This window comes from Canis lupus, chromosome 34 (genome assembly GCF_011100685.1).
Source record: "Canis lupus familiaris isolate Mischka breed German Shepherd chromosome 34, alternate assembly UU_Cfam_GSD_1.0, whole genome shotgun sequence".
Lineage (NCBI taxonomy): Eukaryota > Metazoa > Chordata > Mammalia > Carnivora > Canidae > Canis > Canis lupus.
In genome coordinates, this window is record NC_049255.1 from 26,098,203 (window position 1) to 26,113,279 (window position 15,077).

At 48.1% G+C, this 15,077-nt stretch overlaps 1 protein-coding gene and 1 non-coding gene across 8 annotated transcripts in view; both read left to right on the forward strand.

Annotated features, from left to right (window-relative positions):
- The window catches only part of LOC478678 (IQCJ-SCHIP1 readthrough transcript protein), a 710,941-nt gene that overhangs the window by 581,115 nt on the left and 114,749 nt on the right, over positions 1–15,077 (forward strand). For 3 of the 7 annotated variants that reach the window (XM_038583731.1, XM_038583732.1, XM_038583736.1), the window contains one exon: positions 10,086–10,811. In XM_038583731.1, the coding sequence (XP_038439659.1) occupies positions 10,086–10,811 (726 nt within the window). Of the gene's footprint in view, positions 1–8,897; positions 9,030–9,760; positions 9,920–10,085; positions 10,812–15,077 lie in introns of those variants that run through there. The other 4 variants (XM_038583735.1, XM_038583733.1, XM_038583738.1 and 1 more) reach the window with 4 other exon arrangements.
- LOC119867545 lies at positions 2,840–2,946 on the forward strand. Its single transcript, XR_005384064.1, has one exon. It is a non-coding gene; the product is annotated as a U6 spliceosomal RNA (small nuclear RNA).

The following is a 15,077-nucleotide window of genomic DNA, read 5'->3' on the forward strand; positions in this document are numbered from 1 at the left end:
TTCTTGGCATATTTGCATTGGGTCAATTTTCTACTAAAGATATATAAACTTTAAAAAAAGAGATTTTTTAGATCTTTTCCACATATTCTGCTTCACATTGAAAATGAACCCAAACTGGTTCTAGTACTCTAGTAACTGAAGATTCACCTGGCTACAGTCCCAATATCATGTCAGCTTTTAATGAAAAAGTATTATGCATTATTCTTGTGCATTCATCCTTAGTGCAGAGGTCAGTAAACTATGGGTTGTGGGCCAGAGCCAGCCTGCAACCTGTTCTTGTATGACCAAAGAGCTAAGAATGTTTAGATTTTTAAAGGGTTGCTTTAAAAAATGCTGTAGACTAAATGACCCACAAAGCCGAAAATATTTACTACTTAGCCCTTTACAGAAAAGTTTGCTGACCCCTGCATCAGTCCATTAAAACCCCAAAACTTTTTTTTCAGAAGTGTGTTGACCCCATCTACATTTTGTACTAAAATCTGACGTTCAGAAACTTCAAACTAGTAAGTGATTTACAGAACCAGAAAATTGTCTTATAAAAGGATTCGTCACAGAACTCATACAAATAAATTCTACTTCATCTGAACAATTTTTTTTTAAATATTTATTTATGTATTTTAGAGGGAGAAAGAGGGAGAGAGAGCACGCAGGGGGGTGAGCAGCAGGAGAGGGAGAAACACAAGTCGACTCCAAGCTGAGTGCGGTACACCCCCACCCGAAATTTGATCTCCGGACCCTGAGATCATGACCTGAGCCAAAACCAAGAGTTGGACGCTTAACTGAACAATTGTTTTTAATGGGATTCTTCAACAAATTCAGAACCATTCCTTTAAAGTAAAATAAATATGCATGATTTTTCTTTGTTTCATAAAAATATTACTACCCGTTTTGTGATTATTATAAAGAAACTGGAAAATCCAAGTAGATACAAAGGTAAAAAAAATCACCTGTAATATTACCATCTATTGTTAACCACTATTAACATGTGGCTACGTCTTTTCTAGGCATAAAACATTTAATTTTTCAAAATCTGGATGATGTTGTATATATGATAGTATATCCTCTTTTATTCATTTAATGTTTTAATTTTCAAAAGCATCTGATTTGACAGCATTTATTCCACAGAATGAGTATGTCACAATTTATTTAAACATCTCACCATTTTTTGACATTTAGGTTGAAGCTAATTTTTCACTATTGTAAATGCCACAATGAGCGTCTTTATGCATAAATCTAGATCCTCATCTCTGTGTCCTTAGGGTAGATTTTTTAAAGAGTAACTATTGTCTTCTTACCCCATTCTGTTCCTTATCTTTCTTACAAACTCATTCTTCTTCTAGCTCTATAAATGGCGATGGAGTTCCTCCAGGCTAGAAAGTTGGCCTTCTCGTCTCACTCTGTCTGCAGAAGGTGTCACCGATACCCAAGCTTTCAAATATACAATGTCCCATATTTACATCCCCAGCCCCAGATTTCTCTTCTAAGCTCCGGATGCACATATCTCCAGATATCTACTTGTCATCTATACTTGTATGTTTTATACCATCTCAAATAGACAATGTCTGAAAAGGATTCAATATCTTCCCTCTTTCTGCTCCCCACCAAACCTCCCTCCGTATTGCCCATTTCAGCAAAGAGACATCCACCTTTCACTCAGTTGCTTATGATACGAAGCTGGAAATCATCAGTGACATCACTCTGTCCCTCACCACCCCCACTATTCAGTCTTGTTAATTCTCTCATCTAAATATATCTCTAATATTTCTATTTTTCTCCATCTCTGCTACACCCACCTAAGCCACATTTATCTCCTCCCTGGACTACATATTTGCTTCCTAATTGGTCTCCCTGCATCCACTCTGGTCCCACTCTGTCCTTCTATCCCCTTTGTAATTTTCTGCCAAGAAGAACATTTCTAAAAATGTCAGTGTGCTTTTACAAGCCTTAAGTGGCTGTGAGGATGAAGATCTTAATGGCACAACCCCTTCTCTTGCCACTTTTCCCCTACTCTCTTGCTCCAACCTATTGCTTTCCTTGCAGATACTCGATGGAGGTAAGCTTCTTCCAGCCCCAAAAGCTTTATTTCAGGGGTTTGTTTCTTCAGCTTTGAACACCCTCCCTCTTCAGCTGACCAGACCTTTTGCTGATGCATCCCCCAACACGCATACTACCTACCTACGTGTTCTCTCAGCATCGTATGAGTCTACTTTTGGGGTACTTATGACAAATTGTGATTGAAATTGTTGTGTATCTTTTTTTCTCCCATAGTGCCTGTTTCTCCACTAGACTGATGTTTCCTTTTAGGCAAAATAGTGTTCTTCTCTTTTCACCACAATATAATCCAGTGCCTCTCATGTAGGAGTTGCTCAATAAATACTTGCTGTGTTATTAACAGGTTAGGAGGTATAAACTTTGGGAAGACATTTATCAAAGAGTATTATCAAATAATGTTCCAGAAAGTTTGTATATTATCATTCAGTGTTATTCAATGGTATTCCAGAAAGTTTGTGTCAACCAATTTATTAAGCTCACCAATAGTATATATGTCTGTTTCTTTGCACTCATTCTGACAATGACTATTAAAGTCTTAAATAACTTTAAAACAGGGTGCCTGGGTGGCTCAGTCAGTTAAGTGTCTGCCTTTGACTCAGGTCATGATCCAGGGTCCTGGGAGCGAGCCCCGCATCAGGCACCCTACTCAGGGGGGAGTCTGCTTCTCTCTCTCCCTTTGCCTGCCACTCCCCCTGTTTGTTCTCTCTCTCTCTCTCTCTCTGTCAAATAAATAAATTAAAAAATATTTTTATAGGCAGTATGTTACCTCATTATTATTGAACTTGCGGTGCTCGCTTCGGCAGCACATATACTAAAATTGGAACGATACAGAGAAGATTAGCATGGCCCCTGCGCAAGGATGACACGCAAATTATTGAACTTGCGTTTCTTTGATTACTAGTGAAGTTGAACATTTTTCACATTCTCCCTTACTTTGAGTGATCATATAATTTATCACGTAAAGTGGGACACTTTTGAGAGTGAAGAAATGTGCTGTTCATTATTATGGCAGGACGACAGGTATAAAGCAGGACCCTCCTACATAAGCCAAGATGGATGGTTTCCCTAACTCTTCCATTTTCATGCAGTCTTAGAACTCTGGGCATCTAGAGCCAAGAGCAGAGGTCCAAGTGGTGATTCAGGAATAAACTGAAGATAAAAATGCTTTTTGTTCTGAATTTTAATATGGACGCCTTTGTGCTGTGCTGTCCAGTGACTCAGTGACATATCCTGGGACTCCCTGCCACCCATACTGCCCACTTCACTCATTTACCTCACCTGCCTGACCCTAAAGACATCTGACAATTTCATGTAACTCTCCTTCCATAATAAGGCCGGTGGCCCGAGGAGCAGCAGGGACTGCCTTGCCCATAAATGTAGAGCTAAACAGAGGCAGAGCCAAGGCTCTTGGAAGAGTTCCCTCCTATTCCACCAAGCCGCCTCCTTCTGCACGTTCACATGCATTCCTCCTGCCTGCATGGCACTGACGGGTGCCAGCAGTTATTTTCTGATTTGATAACACTTCCAAAGTTATGTCGAAAAGTGACCAGAACAGAGTTTTACTTCCTAGAGCATCCTGTGAGGATGTTCCTCTTTGACAAACATAACACATCAAAGTACAAGGCACACAATTTCTGAGGCAGTTCATCTTGTACTGGGGTCATGGGCACATGGTCTCAGTGCCTGTCACTTGTAACGCTTCCCTGAGCTCACGCAACGGGTCTATGAACTTCCCTAGCTTTCCCTAAATGTCCTTTTATGTAATTTATGCCCTACAATGAAGCCCAAAAAATAAACTCAAGAGTTGCTTACAGACTTGCATTTTCAAGAATTGCTAGGAACTTAAGGGAAGTAGAATATGATGACAGAGAATCTCTGGAAAAAGAAAGACAAGAGTTTAAATAAGTTGAATTCTTGTCAGTGCCGTCCATCCAAAGTAAGACTTTATTAGGAAAAGAATAGCAGCCTTCCTCTTCCAATCTCATCAAAAAATTTCCTTCCAATGGGATTCCCAATAGAGCCTCTGTGTACTGTTGTGCAGATTGCCTGCTGCGCAACCCTAGGGGGCGCCATTTACATCGCCACGCGTGCAAAAGGTGCCAAATGGTTAACCTCCTGGCAGGCCCTGTAGTGCAGATCAGGAGGGGCCTCCTGGCACCAGACAGGGCACAATCTGTGTGGCCATATGTTGAAGTCCTGACTGGCACCTCTGTGCAACTTTTCCCTGATAAAGACAGACACTGTCCCATGCTGCAGTTAGAGTTGCCTTGTTCACCAATGCCTATTGACTTTTTAATCTTCATTTCATACATTCACCTAGTTTTTGTAAGCACTGTAGTATCTGTCAAGCCAAGTGTCCTGGTTTCAGGTTTAGAAAATAGGTCATTGGAGCTATCTTTTAAGGGCTGAGGTTGCCTAGATTTTGCCATTTCAATTTTATTGAGGGAAATGCAGGAAAGAAGTGCACTCTCATGGTTTTCTAGAGAGTCAAAACATTTAAGATGCTAATGTTTTTTTAAAGGGATGTTTTCCATTAAAATAGAGCTCTGTAAATGAAAGTAAGAAAAAAAATTACTTTAGGAGGATATAGGATCCATCTCCAAAATGTCTACATTTTAGAGCAACATTTAGAGACCAAAAGTTAAGATTGACCACTGGCTCTACAGAAATACAGGAGAAATACTATGCTTTCAGCCTGCCTAATGGAGATAGACCTTGGTTTCGAATTAGTGGAGGAACCAACTTGGTAGCTTCCAATGGGGAAGGTGATAAAACCATTGAGAGATATTCTTATACCATATTTCCCATAGCGTTTAGGATGAAATCCAAAGGGTCTTTAAGCTGGAAGAAGCCTTTTGGTTCATTCACTTAATCATTCATTCAATTAATTCTTACTGTTTGCTTAACACTGCGATCGTGCCATCTAGCCCCTTCATGAGGAAACTGAGGTCACAAAGTTGGTTAGAAACAGGGCTGGAAACTAAGCCCAGATGTTCTATATCCAGGACACTTGGCCTCACAGTGCTGTTAAATTCAGGTGATGAAATGGGAGAGCATCTGTGTACTGCATGTGACTTGCATGTAATTCATGTAATAAAGATGAAATACAAACCTCTTTGCCAGCTATTTCTTTATTACTCTAAATGCCACAACTTAGAGAAGGTGCAGCGTTAGGGGCAATCATTTCTGAATTAGTCTGGAAATTTTGCAGATAAACCTTTTCTTTCCTCTATCTGCTATCTGCACTCCTTCGGATTTAAATATTTTTTTTTAATTTCTTTTTAATTTATTTATGATAGTCACACACAGAGAGAGAGAGAGAGAGAGAGAGAGGCAGAGACAGGCAGAGGGAGAAGCAGGCTCCACGCACCGGGAGCCCGACGTGGGACTCGATCCCGGGTCTCCAGGATCGCGCCCTGGGCCAAAGGCAGGCGCCAAACCGCTGTGCCACCCAGGGATCCCCGGATTTAAATATTTTAGCCATGTCTTTTCACACGTGTTGCCCTGATAGATTAGAAACCTATAAATAGCCCTGACCTCTGAGAAACACGCCCTCATCCCTACCTTTTGAGTATTATTCCAGTTTTCTATTCATGACAAAAATGAAAATCCCAATCTCACGATAACTGCCTTCTTAAAGGGTCTGTTTTGAGGGGAGGATACTTAAAAGCATGGAATTCATAACGAGGTGGAATTTCATTTTCTGAAGTGTCCGTTCTCTGCCTTTACACAATTAAGTCTCCCAACTCGCTGAATATTGCTGAACTTGTTGATGGTTGAACAGGTGGGGCAATGTGAGCACTGGAGAGCGAGCAGCTGCTCTTGCCAGCTGCCTTCTTCTCCGCCTAGACAGAAGTACTGCCCAAAGAGCCTCTGCAGGGCAGCAGACTGAGAACTCCTTTGAAGTTGCTGGAAGGAGACCCTTTCTGGCATTTTGCTTGGTAAATGTATCCATATGCACACAGACCAAAGGGCACGGAGCTTTTCACTGAGTGACTTAGAGCCAGGATTCTGAAGCCAAGCTACCTGTGTCCAAGCCCTGGCTAGGCCACCCCACTTTCCCTTTTTTTGACATTAGGCAACTTACTTGAGCTCACTATCTTCAGCATCCATACCTATAAATGGAGATACTAGTTTCTCCCTGAGAGTTTTCGGGAATTCAATGACTTAAATGTTATTATTAATAATTCCAGGAACAACCTATCGATGAAGCTTCTATTCCATTCCAGTTACCACGAACAAAAAAATTTCTATTTTGGAGCTTAGAGTCTTTTTTTCATAGCAGGAGCCCTGATCCCTCTAAGGGTTATAGAATCAATGGTGATGGGTGGGCAGATTTTGTTTTTAGTGAATCAGAATAGGATTTTACAAAAGAAGGGTTTGATGAAACTTTTAAATATTTTTAGATGTATGTGTGGCCTGGGTCTTGACATAAAATGGTTTTCTTGAGTCTAGTAGAGAAGATAAGCAATTAAACAGCAACCTCAATAAAGTGTGTGTGGTGAGTGCAGCAAGTGTCTCAGGAGCATGGGAAAGTTACCTGATCCCTTTTGTGGGTACAGAGAATCAGGATGCCTTCCTGGAGAAAGTAACATGTAAGCCTAGACTTAAAGGATAACTAGAAATTTGCCAAAAGAAGTTGGGGGAGGCTGGGCAGGAAGCAGTTCCTTTAAGGGCAATGAGGAGCTAAGGGGGTTTTGATGAAATGACGAGAGCCTTGTTCAGATTTGCCTTTCAGAAAGGCACTCTGGCTGCACGCACACAGTGGGCACAGGTCGTAGGAAGCCCATTTAGAAATTTCCGGACATAGTGATCTAGACTGGGGGAGGGGGGCAGTGAGTATTCTAGAGGGACAGGATTTGGTGATTAACGGCAGACGGTGCTGGTCTGTGATGACACCCACTTGACTCACATTTCTGATGTCTAATGTGCAAAGACTGCAGGCGACAAATCTAAATCTGTATGCCCCAAGCTTCTAACTGGGAGAAACGGTCCTCTAAACAGGAAGACAGGACCTTTCAATCACTTTCCAAATCATCTCTCCATCCTGCTGGACATATCCGTAGACTGTCGCCGGCCTAGGAATTGGCAGGGCTTCCTGTTCCAAAATGGGACAGTTCTTGGCAGGAGATGGAAAGCTGGAAACAGAATGGAAACTGGGCTAGCCAAGGCACCTTGCACGAAGAGAAAAGAAAAAAGGAAACCTGGTACTTTCCCATCTGATCCAGAATATCTGGTCAGAAAATAATTTAAAAGGACAGATAATTCAAAGAGGTTTCTATTTGGCTTTGAAATGCCATGCATTTTTGGCAGTGGATTTACCTTGCCAAATGTTTTTCTAAGGCCTTATTTTGCATTCCCTGAACATGGACCATCTGGGCAGCAGGGAGATGAGTCGGAGCCCAAGAGGGAGTCTGGGTGGGTGGGTGAGGAGGTCGTAATGTTTAAAAATTGGGGCCAAGACCACAACGCTTCTTCATCACCTCAGCTAATCAATACTTCCCTGTCTACCTGTGTCCTGCCACAGCGCAGGGAGCCCTTCCTGACCTAAACCTTGCCAAATCACACGGTGACTTGAGAAGCAGCTAGCTAGTTCGCAGCACACAATGTTTCCTATCCACATCTCCGAACACTCTCAGGGCCACCTCCATCCCACATGGGGGCAGCCAGCTGACCCAGTGCTTCACAGCAACCTCAAAATCAAACCATATTTGGAGCCCAAGCAGGCTGTTTACAGATGTTACCATAAAAGACATTTTAAGTTACAATCAGTCCTGTTTTTACAGAAGAGCTGTAAAGGGGCTAGAACAGAGGCCCCTTTTCCTGTATTCATAAGACCGCTGCTTCCAGACAAGTTAAAAGATTAGTTTATCTTCCCTGGTTCAGGCCTACGGAGCACAGGAAAGAGTCACACTTCACTGAAATCACTTAAACAAAGGGTCTCTGCACCAAGTCCCAATTAGGACCTAGAAGAAATGTCAGGGTGGCAGCCACTCCCTACTGAAGAATTTCTAGCATTCCCCTGTTCCTCAATCTGGAGGGTGCAAAGCCCCGGGTAGTGGCCTGGTCCAGGCTTGAATTCACTGGGAATAATTGGAAACAGTACAAATCTGGAAGTTCAGGGAAACTGGTTTTCCCCAATCTGTTGTAAAATTAAGTGCTGGGCTTTTTTTTTTTTCTTTTTTGAAACTTTTCAGCTTTATTGAGGTATAACTGACATATAAAATTATAAATATTTAAAGTGTATGCCATGGTTATTTGATACAAATAGAGTGGAGAGGACCCTCCCCATCTAGTTAACACACCCATCACCTTATATTTTTCTGCCAGTATGTGAGACTATTGAAGTTCAAAGTACTGTTTTTCATAAACACCAGAGAAGAGGGCAGTTCTTAGCTTCCCAGTTCTTACAAGTCTGAACTGGTGGGTCGGTTCACTGGAAATTCTTAATCCTGAAAAGGTGTTCGATGACCCATCCACGTTTTTCAAGTGTTGCTATCTTTCACTTCGCGGAACCTGTTCCCAATTAGATGAGCTGCCAAACTCGGGGAACCAGTGTGTATTCGGAAAGAGCCAGCATATGTTTCTCTGACTCGGTTTCCAGAAAAATTTGAAGGCGCAGAGCCAGTGCACGTGCCAGGAGGAGCAGGTCGCCTGATACCCACCTCTTCCCCTCCTTTACGGTCTCCTTGGTCGGAGGTGGCCGAAGGCGGCTCTAGAGGTTCGCCTTCACCTTTGGCACAGATTCTCCTCCCCAATTCCAGGTATCGGGCCCACCCTACGCTTGACCCCTCCGTTCCCCAGACACACTGGCCTCTGAGGTCATCCTCAGCGTGCGGCCCGGAGGGGGAAGGAAGCGTGAGCTAAAGCAACAGGTTCCGCCCACAGCCTGAACTTGCCAGGGGAGCCGGCGAGGCGACTGGAGCTGGGCGGTGGAGGGAGAGGAAGTGGCCGAGGAAGGTGGAGGGGAAATGATGGTGCATGACCACTGAGCACGCGTCGCTTCGGGCTCCCACACGGGCTATGTCTGCGCGCGCGGGGCGGGGGGATGGGGGGGGCTCGCCGGATCGCTCGGGGACTTCCGCGTGGGCTAGGATGCGCCGCGCCCGGGGCTTTGGGGTACCGCGAGGCTTAGGCAGGATAACGCGCCCCGAAAGGAGGGCTGGAGACGCGCCCGGAAAATATTAGTGCATCTGGGGTTGGAATCCAGCAGCCTCCCCAGGGGGCCGCCCCGGCGAAGTGGCCGAGTCTGCATCCCCGGAGCCCCGCGCCCGCTTCCCCCGGTCTCTTCCCGGCCCTCCCGCCCCAGCCCGCCCCAGCCCGCCCCAGCCCGCCGCCGCGAAAACCGGGCGAGCGGCCTCCGCCGCGCCCCGCAGCCTCTGGGCATGCTCCGTGGCGGGACCCGCTCCGCCGCCGCGAGGGCGCGTCCTCCCTGCGCCCGGCGCCCCGGCCCCGCACCCCTCGGCGGAGACGAGCGCCCCCACCCGAGCCTCCCGGCGAGCCGAGGAGGGGACGGGCCGGCCCGGGGCGGGGGCGGGGCGGGGCGCGACCTCGGGGCTGCCTGCGGGTCCTTAGAAAGTGCAGCCCGGCTCGCGAGCGGACCCCGGCGGGGCGGGGCGGGGCGGGGCGGGGCGGGCTCGGCGCCCCGAGCGAGGTGCCGATTCAGGGGCCGCCCACCCTCCGCTCGGTCCCGCCCCCGGGGAATTATAATTCTCTGCCAAAGTGTGTGGTTCCCGGAGAATCCTCGGGGCGGGGTGCCGGGGCGCCCGGCGCAAAATGGTTACAACAAAGTCCACGCGCGCCCCGGGGCGCCTCTGGAGGAAAGTGTCCGCGCCCGTGGCTGGGCACCCCCTTTGCTAATCGGAGGGTTAGTCACGGGGAGGAAGTGTGGGGGGTGGGCTAAGGGGGGCCTCCGGCCCGAGCCTCGGGGGCGCACCTCCGGCCGGGCGGGCGCGGGGCTCCGGGTCGGGGGCTCGCGGGGGGCGGCCGGAGCAGGCTCGGCCCGGCGGCTCACTCTCTGCCTCCCCCCCCAGGATTACCGAGAGGATGGGATGGATCTAGGCAGTGACGCCGGCAGCAGCAGCAGCAGCAGCAGCCGCGCCAGTTCGCAGTCCAACTCCACCAAAGTGACCCCTTGCTCCGAGTGCAAATCCTCGTCGTCGCCGGGGGGCAGCCTGGACTTGGTGTCTGCCCTGGAGGACTATGAGGAGCCCTTCCCGGTCTACCAGAAGAAGGTGATTGATGAGTGGGCGCCGGAGGAGGACGGGGAGGAGGAGGAAGAGGAGGACGAGCGCCACGAGCGGGGGTGCCGGGATGCCCGCCGTCCGGCCCGGGAGCCGGGGGGCGTGAGCGCCAGGACCCGCGGCGGCGGCGGCGGCGGCGGCGGCGGCGGCGGCGGGGGCAAGGGCGCCACCACCGTCATGCCGCCTCCCGTGCCCAACGGCAACCTGCACCACCCGCACGACCCCCAGGACCTCAGGCACAATGGCAACGTGGTGGTGGTGGCCGGCCGGCCCGGCGGCTCCCGGGGCCCCCGCCGCGCCGTGCAGAAGCCGCAGCCCGCGCGGGGCCGACGTGGAGGCCGGGGCCCGGCAGCTGGGGTCCTCGCGGTTCCGCCCGCGGACGGCGGGACGTGCGTCCCCGAGGAGCCCCCGGCGCCCCCGATGGACTGGGAGGCGCTGGAGAAGCATCTGGCCGGACTGCAGTTCCGGGAGCAGGAGGTGCGCAACCAGGGCCAGGCGAGGACCAACTCCACCTCCGTAAGTTGGCCGGGGCGCGTGCCCACGCGCGCACACTCGCGAACGCCCCCCGCCGCGCCCGCGCGCCCGGCCCGCAGGGGGGGCCCGGCCGGCTCCCCGGGGTACGCTGGCTCGGTCCGCGCGCTCTGGGTTCGCCGGCGGGGCGGGGCGGGGCGGGGCGGGGCGGGGCGGGGCGGGGCGGCCGGGGGCGGGGCAGCCGGGGGCCGCGGAAAGTCGGGTTAGGGGAGCCGGCGACTCATTTGAATGGAATTACTTGTGGAGACGAGGTTGTGAGTCACTTGCCTGAAAATAAATCCGGGGAGATCTTGGCACCGGAGCCGGGCCCTGCGGGTGATATTTCAAGTCGTTAATAGTTGTGGCTGCGTCGGCCGTGGCGGGGGTCCCTTCGTTACCGCCAGCGTCTCGCCGGTACGTGGGCTGGCCCCGTGCACGCTCCCGGCCGCCGGCCCGACCTCGGAATGGCAGCGGGGTCGGGGACCTTTCGCCCCCCTCCGCGGAGGCTCCCGAATTCGAGCGGGTGACGGCCCCCCTCTAAGACTGGGGCGGGGGGGAGCCTATTGTGGACCTGGGGGATGGGGTGATTGACCTGCCCGGAGGAGGGAGCGGTCGTGGCCTCTGTGGCCTGCACCTCGCGGTGAATCCTTCCTTGCTTTGCTGAGGAGCCCCCGGCAGTTCCTGGTCAGAGGCCACTGCCTCGGTTCAGGAGATCCAGAGAGGGAGGGGGGCAGAAGTGGAGGGGAGAGAGGGAGAGGAGGAGGACTGCATCTATAATAAGCAGCTCTGGCAGGTTTGCACTTGTCTCAACATCTCTCCTGCCCCCGAGACGAGAGCAGATAAACGACTTAAAAGAAAAACGTCAGGCATGGAGCTCTGCTGTTTATCACTGCTTTGAGATAAAGCAACAGTTGTAATTTGAAATGGTTAATGATGTCCCTAAATGGGGCTGAAGGGCACGCAGTCGCACCGAGCTGCTTTCCGTGTGTGGCAGCTGTGCGGCAGTGCGGGAGAATGCTGGCTTGCAGGTGTAATTTTTTGGCTCCAGGGCCCTGGGGCTACTGGAAATTGGGTGCATGCACTTGTGACTTCAGGAGTGAGGACAGTAACCGTGATGCACGGAGAAGTTGGCACGGTTTCAATCAGACAGAGCTCTTGGCTGACAGAGCCCACTGGTTAGTGTCCCTTGAGAAACTACCTATTAAATTAACACATTCATTTTAATCCCAGCTGTTTACCAAGTGCACTAGCAGATGTGGAATCTTTCCATTACAACCAATCCTCTCTCTCATACTTTGCAATGGAAAACACCCCACACTTAGTGCTTGGGAAAAATACCTGATTAAGCTCCCTGGACTTAAACAGTGACTTGAAGATAAACACATTTCGTTTACCATTGCATGACATTTTTACGTTCCAGGAGAATAATTGGTGTACGTGCCAAGTTAGGATTTGACGATGACAACGAGCTCCATTATTTAAAAGTTATTAAACAAAATGTTATGGAGCACCTGTTTGCTATGTGCTAAATGCAAGGTCTGATCCTCCGTGCTGCAGTTACACATGTGCCCATGTGAGACTTGAATTTTGGTGTGGGAAGATAGGGATGCGGGCTGACTCCCCTCTAGGAACTTAAAATTTAGTGAATTACTTAACAGCATCCCTTCCCTCTCCTCCCCCCGCAACCCAACACCAGACACGCCCACAGCCTTGTTATTGTGAGGACTTTGTGAATCTTGCCTTCTCTGGCAATCTTTGAAACCAAAGGTGTCTCCTCACCTATTAAACAATTTACATATTTGGGTCCCCCTCCCTCCACCCCAGTGCCCCTGAAAATGCCCCCTCTGGGCATTTCCTCCACAAGTTACACAGAGAAGTTTGGAACCCATTTCTTTAAAGCAAATATGAATACAGAAAAAAAAAAGGGGAAGGGAAGAGCTTTTGAGGGTGTTTAATCAATTTTACCATTTTTTTGCTTGTTAATAACAAAATTACTAGCCAGTGTCAGTTTAGAATAGTGATTTTCATACTGTAAGTTATTGATGAAATCACCTTAGCATTTAAAAAAAGAATGAAATAAAATAGAATATACCACTATCTATTGCAGGTAGTTACCGTAAGTTTGGTTTTAAAAACTTTTGGTTTTATGTAATGCTGGGTCGTGATGTAAAACTTATTTCGCACTATGGGTTGTTGTCATAAAATTTTAAAAACACTGATTTCAATCCTCTTTACTCCTGCCTGGAATAAGTGGGAGAATTTATACCTATGAGGACAGAAACTTGAGAATAACAAAGCAGTCATCTAGAAGAGAAAGCCTATCTAGAAGAAGTTGTTCAAATCAAGTATTTTTGCTCCTCCTTAAAAAGTTGTGTATATAAATGGAATTAATACAGACTACTGGGAGGAACGGTATAAAGTGAAAAAGAGGAGTGTTTTCTCCATTACCTTTGAAGAGAACCAAGTAACCTTTTCCCACCTGAGGGAAAACCCCCAGTAGGGTTGCCTGTATTGGAATCTAGTGGCTGGTTCCTTCCATCATTGCAGATGACTCATCCCAAAGTAAAGTAAGGCACTCTGGCGTATTTTCTAGTGCTTATCACTACCTGACATTCTCTTGTTTGGTTCCCCTTCATTTTTGATTTCTCTAGAATCAAATTGTAGTGTAAGTCTTGCCTGGCTTTTAATTGCTGTAACCTAGTGCCTGTGATAATGCCTGGGATGCAGTAAGTCCTCAAATAATGAATGAATGAATGAATCAATCAATCAATCAATCAATCAGACAATGGTCTATTAGACACACATGCCTCAGACCTAAGCCAACCCCCTCATATAGCAGTTGAGAAAACTGAGGCCCATTGAAGTTAAGTCACTGGGCCTAAGGGCCCACTAAGTAACCTATGAAAGGCTTTCTTCTTACACCAAGACTAGGGGGTTTTTATTTGTTTGTTTTTTCTCATTTTAAGGCTAAAAACAATTTGAAGTTAAAGGGAAGGAAAGGTTTCCTAATGACAAGTCCCCCCTTCCATAGTGTATATTAAGAACCTAAGTAATTAAGAAATAATCAAATCCCATTAAATATGAATCTCTTCTCACATATATGGTTTTAGTTTTGGTCTGTTTCGTTGGAATAGGCAGCAGCAAGACCTCAAAGTGAAGGACGAGATCCCAAAAATGTGTTGACCAAAAAAAAAAAGAAAGAAAAAAGAAAAAAAATGTGTTGACCATCAGTCATTCCTAATCTAGGCAAAATTTAGAGGCAAATTTAAGAACACACAACATCTAGGTGGGATTTAAACCCTAGGGCTGACCTTTTCTTTGTGAAAGGGTTAAAGCAGCTAATTTCTCCCTTGGTGTCAACCAGGGATGATGGGCTTGGATCCTGCCAGGAACTTTCTTTGGGGTCAGAGCTCTAAGGTGCCAGAGGGAGTCCTGAAGGAAACATTTTGGTGACCTTACATCCTGCTACCCCTCTAGACACGCTTGCCTCTAGTGGCCCAACCTCCTCCTTGATGGAACAACCCCCACCTCTATGTCAGAGCCTTGAGGGCAGCAAAGTTTCCTTTTCCACTGCCTTATCCCCAGTAGCTCCCTCCTGCTTGGCACAAATGCCTCACACACAGAGGGAGGGAGCCATTCAACCCAACAGCCGGAACTACTCCCAGAAGTGCCCGCTCCAGTTGGCCAGCCCCTGCTCATCTAGTACCTGCCTGTTTCTCACAGTCCTGCCCTGGGCCTGCATCACCTACCCATCAAGGGCCACACACAGTTAAGGAGTAAAGAAAGATACTGGAGACTGGTGCCTTTGATATGAAATCTAGAACTAGTGTGGCAAGTCCTACTCCCTGATATTCATATTCACCCCAAATTCTCATTTCCCTGCCTACTGTGTTTGGTAAACAGGGCAATCCTAGGGAAAGCCAGCTTCTCTCTTCTCATTGCAAGCCTGAGCAGTCTGCTTTCTCTTTTTGCCTGCCTCTTCTGGATCTTACTTTGTCTTGGGATCACTCTTTTGCCTATTCAAGGGTTCCCCTCCACTTGGCCCAGTGGGGTGGGAGTGCCCATTGCCTCAAGGTACTCCTCTTCCTTTTTTTTTATAATTCTTTTTTTTTAAGACTTTATTTATTTATTCATGGGAGACACACAGAGAGAGGCAGAGACACAGGCAGAGGGAGAAGCAGGATCCCTAAGGGGAGCCTGATGCAGAACTCGATCCCAGGACCCTGGGATCACAACCTGAGCCAAAGGCAGATGCTCAACCACTGAGCCACC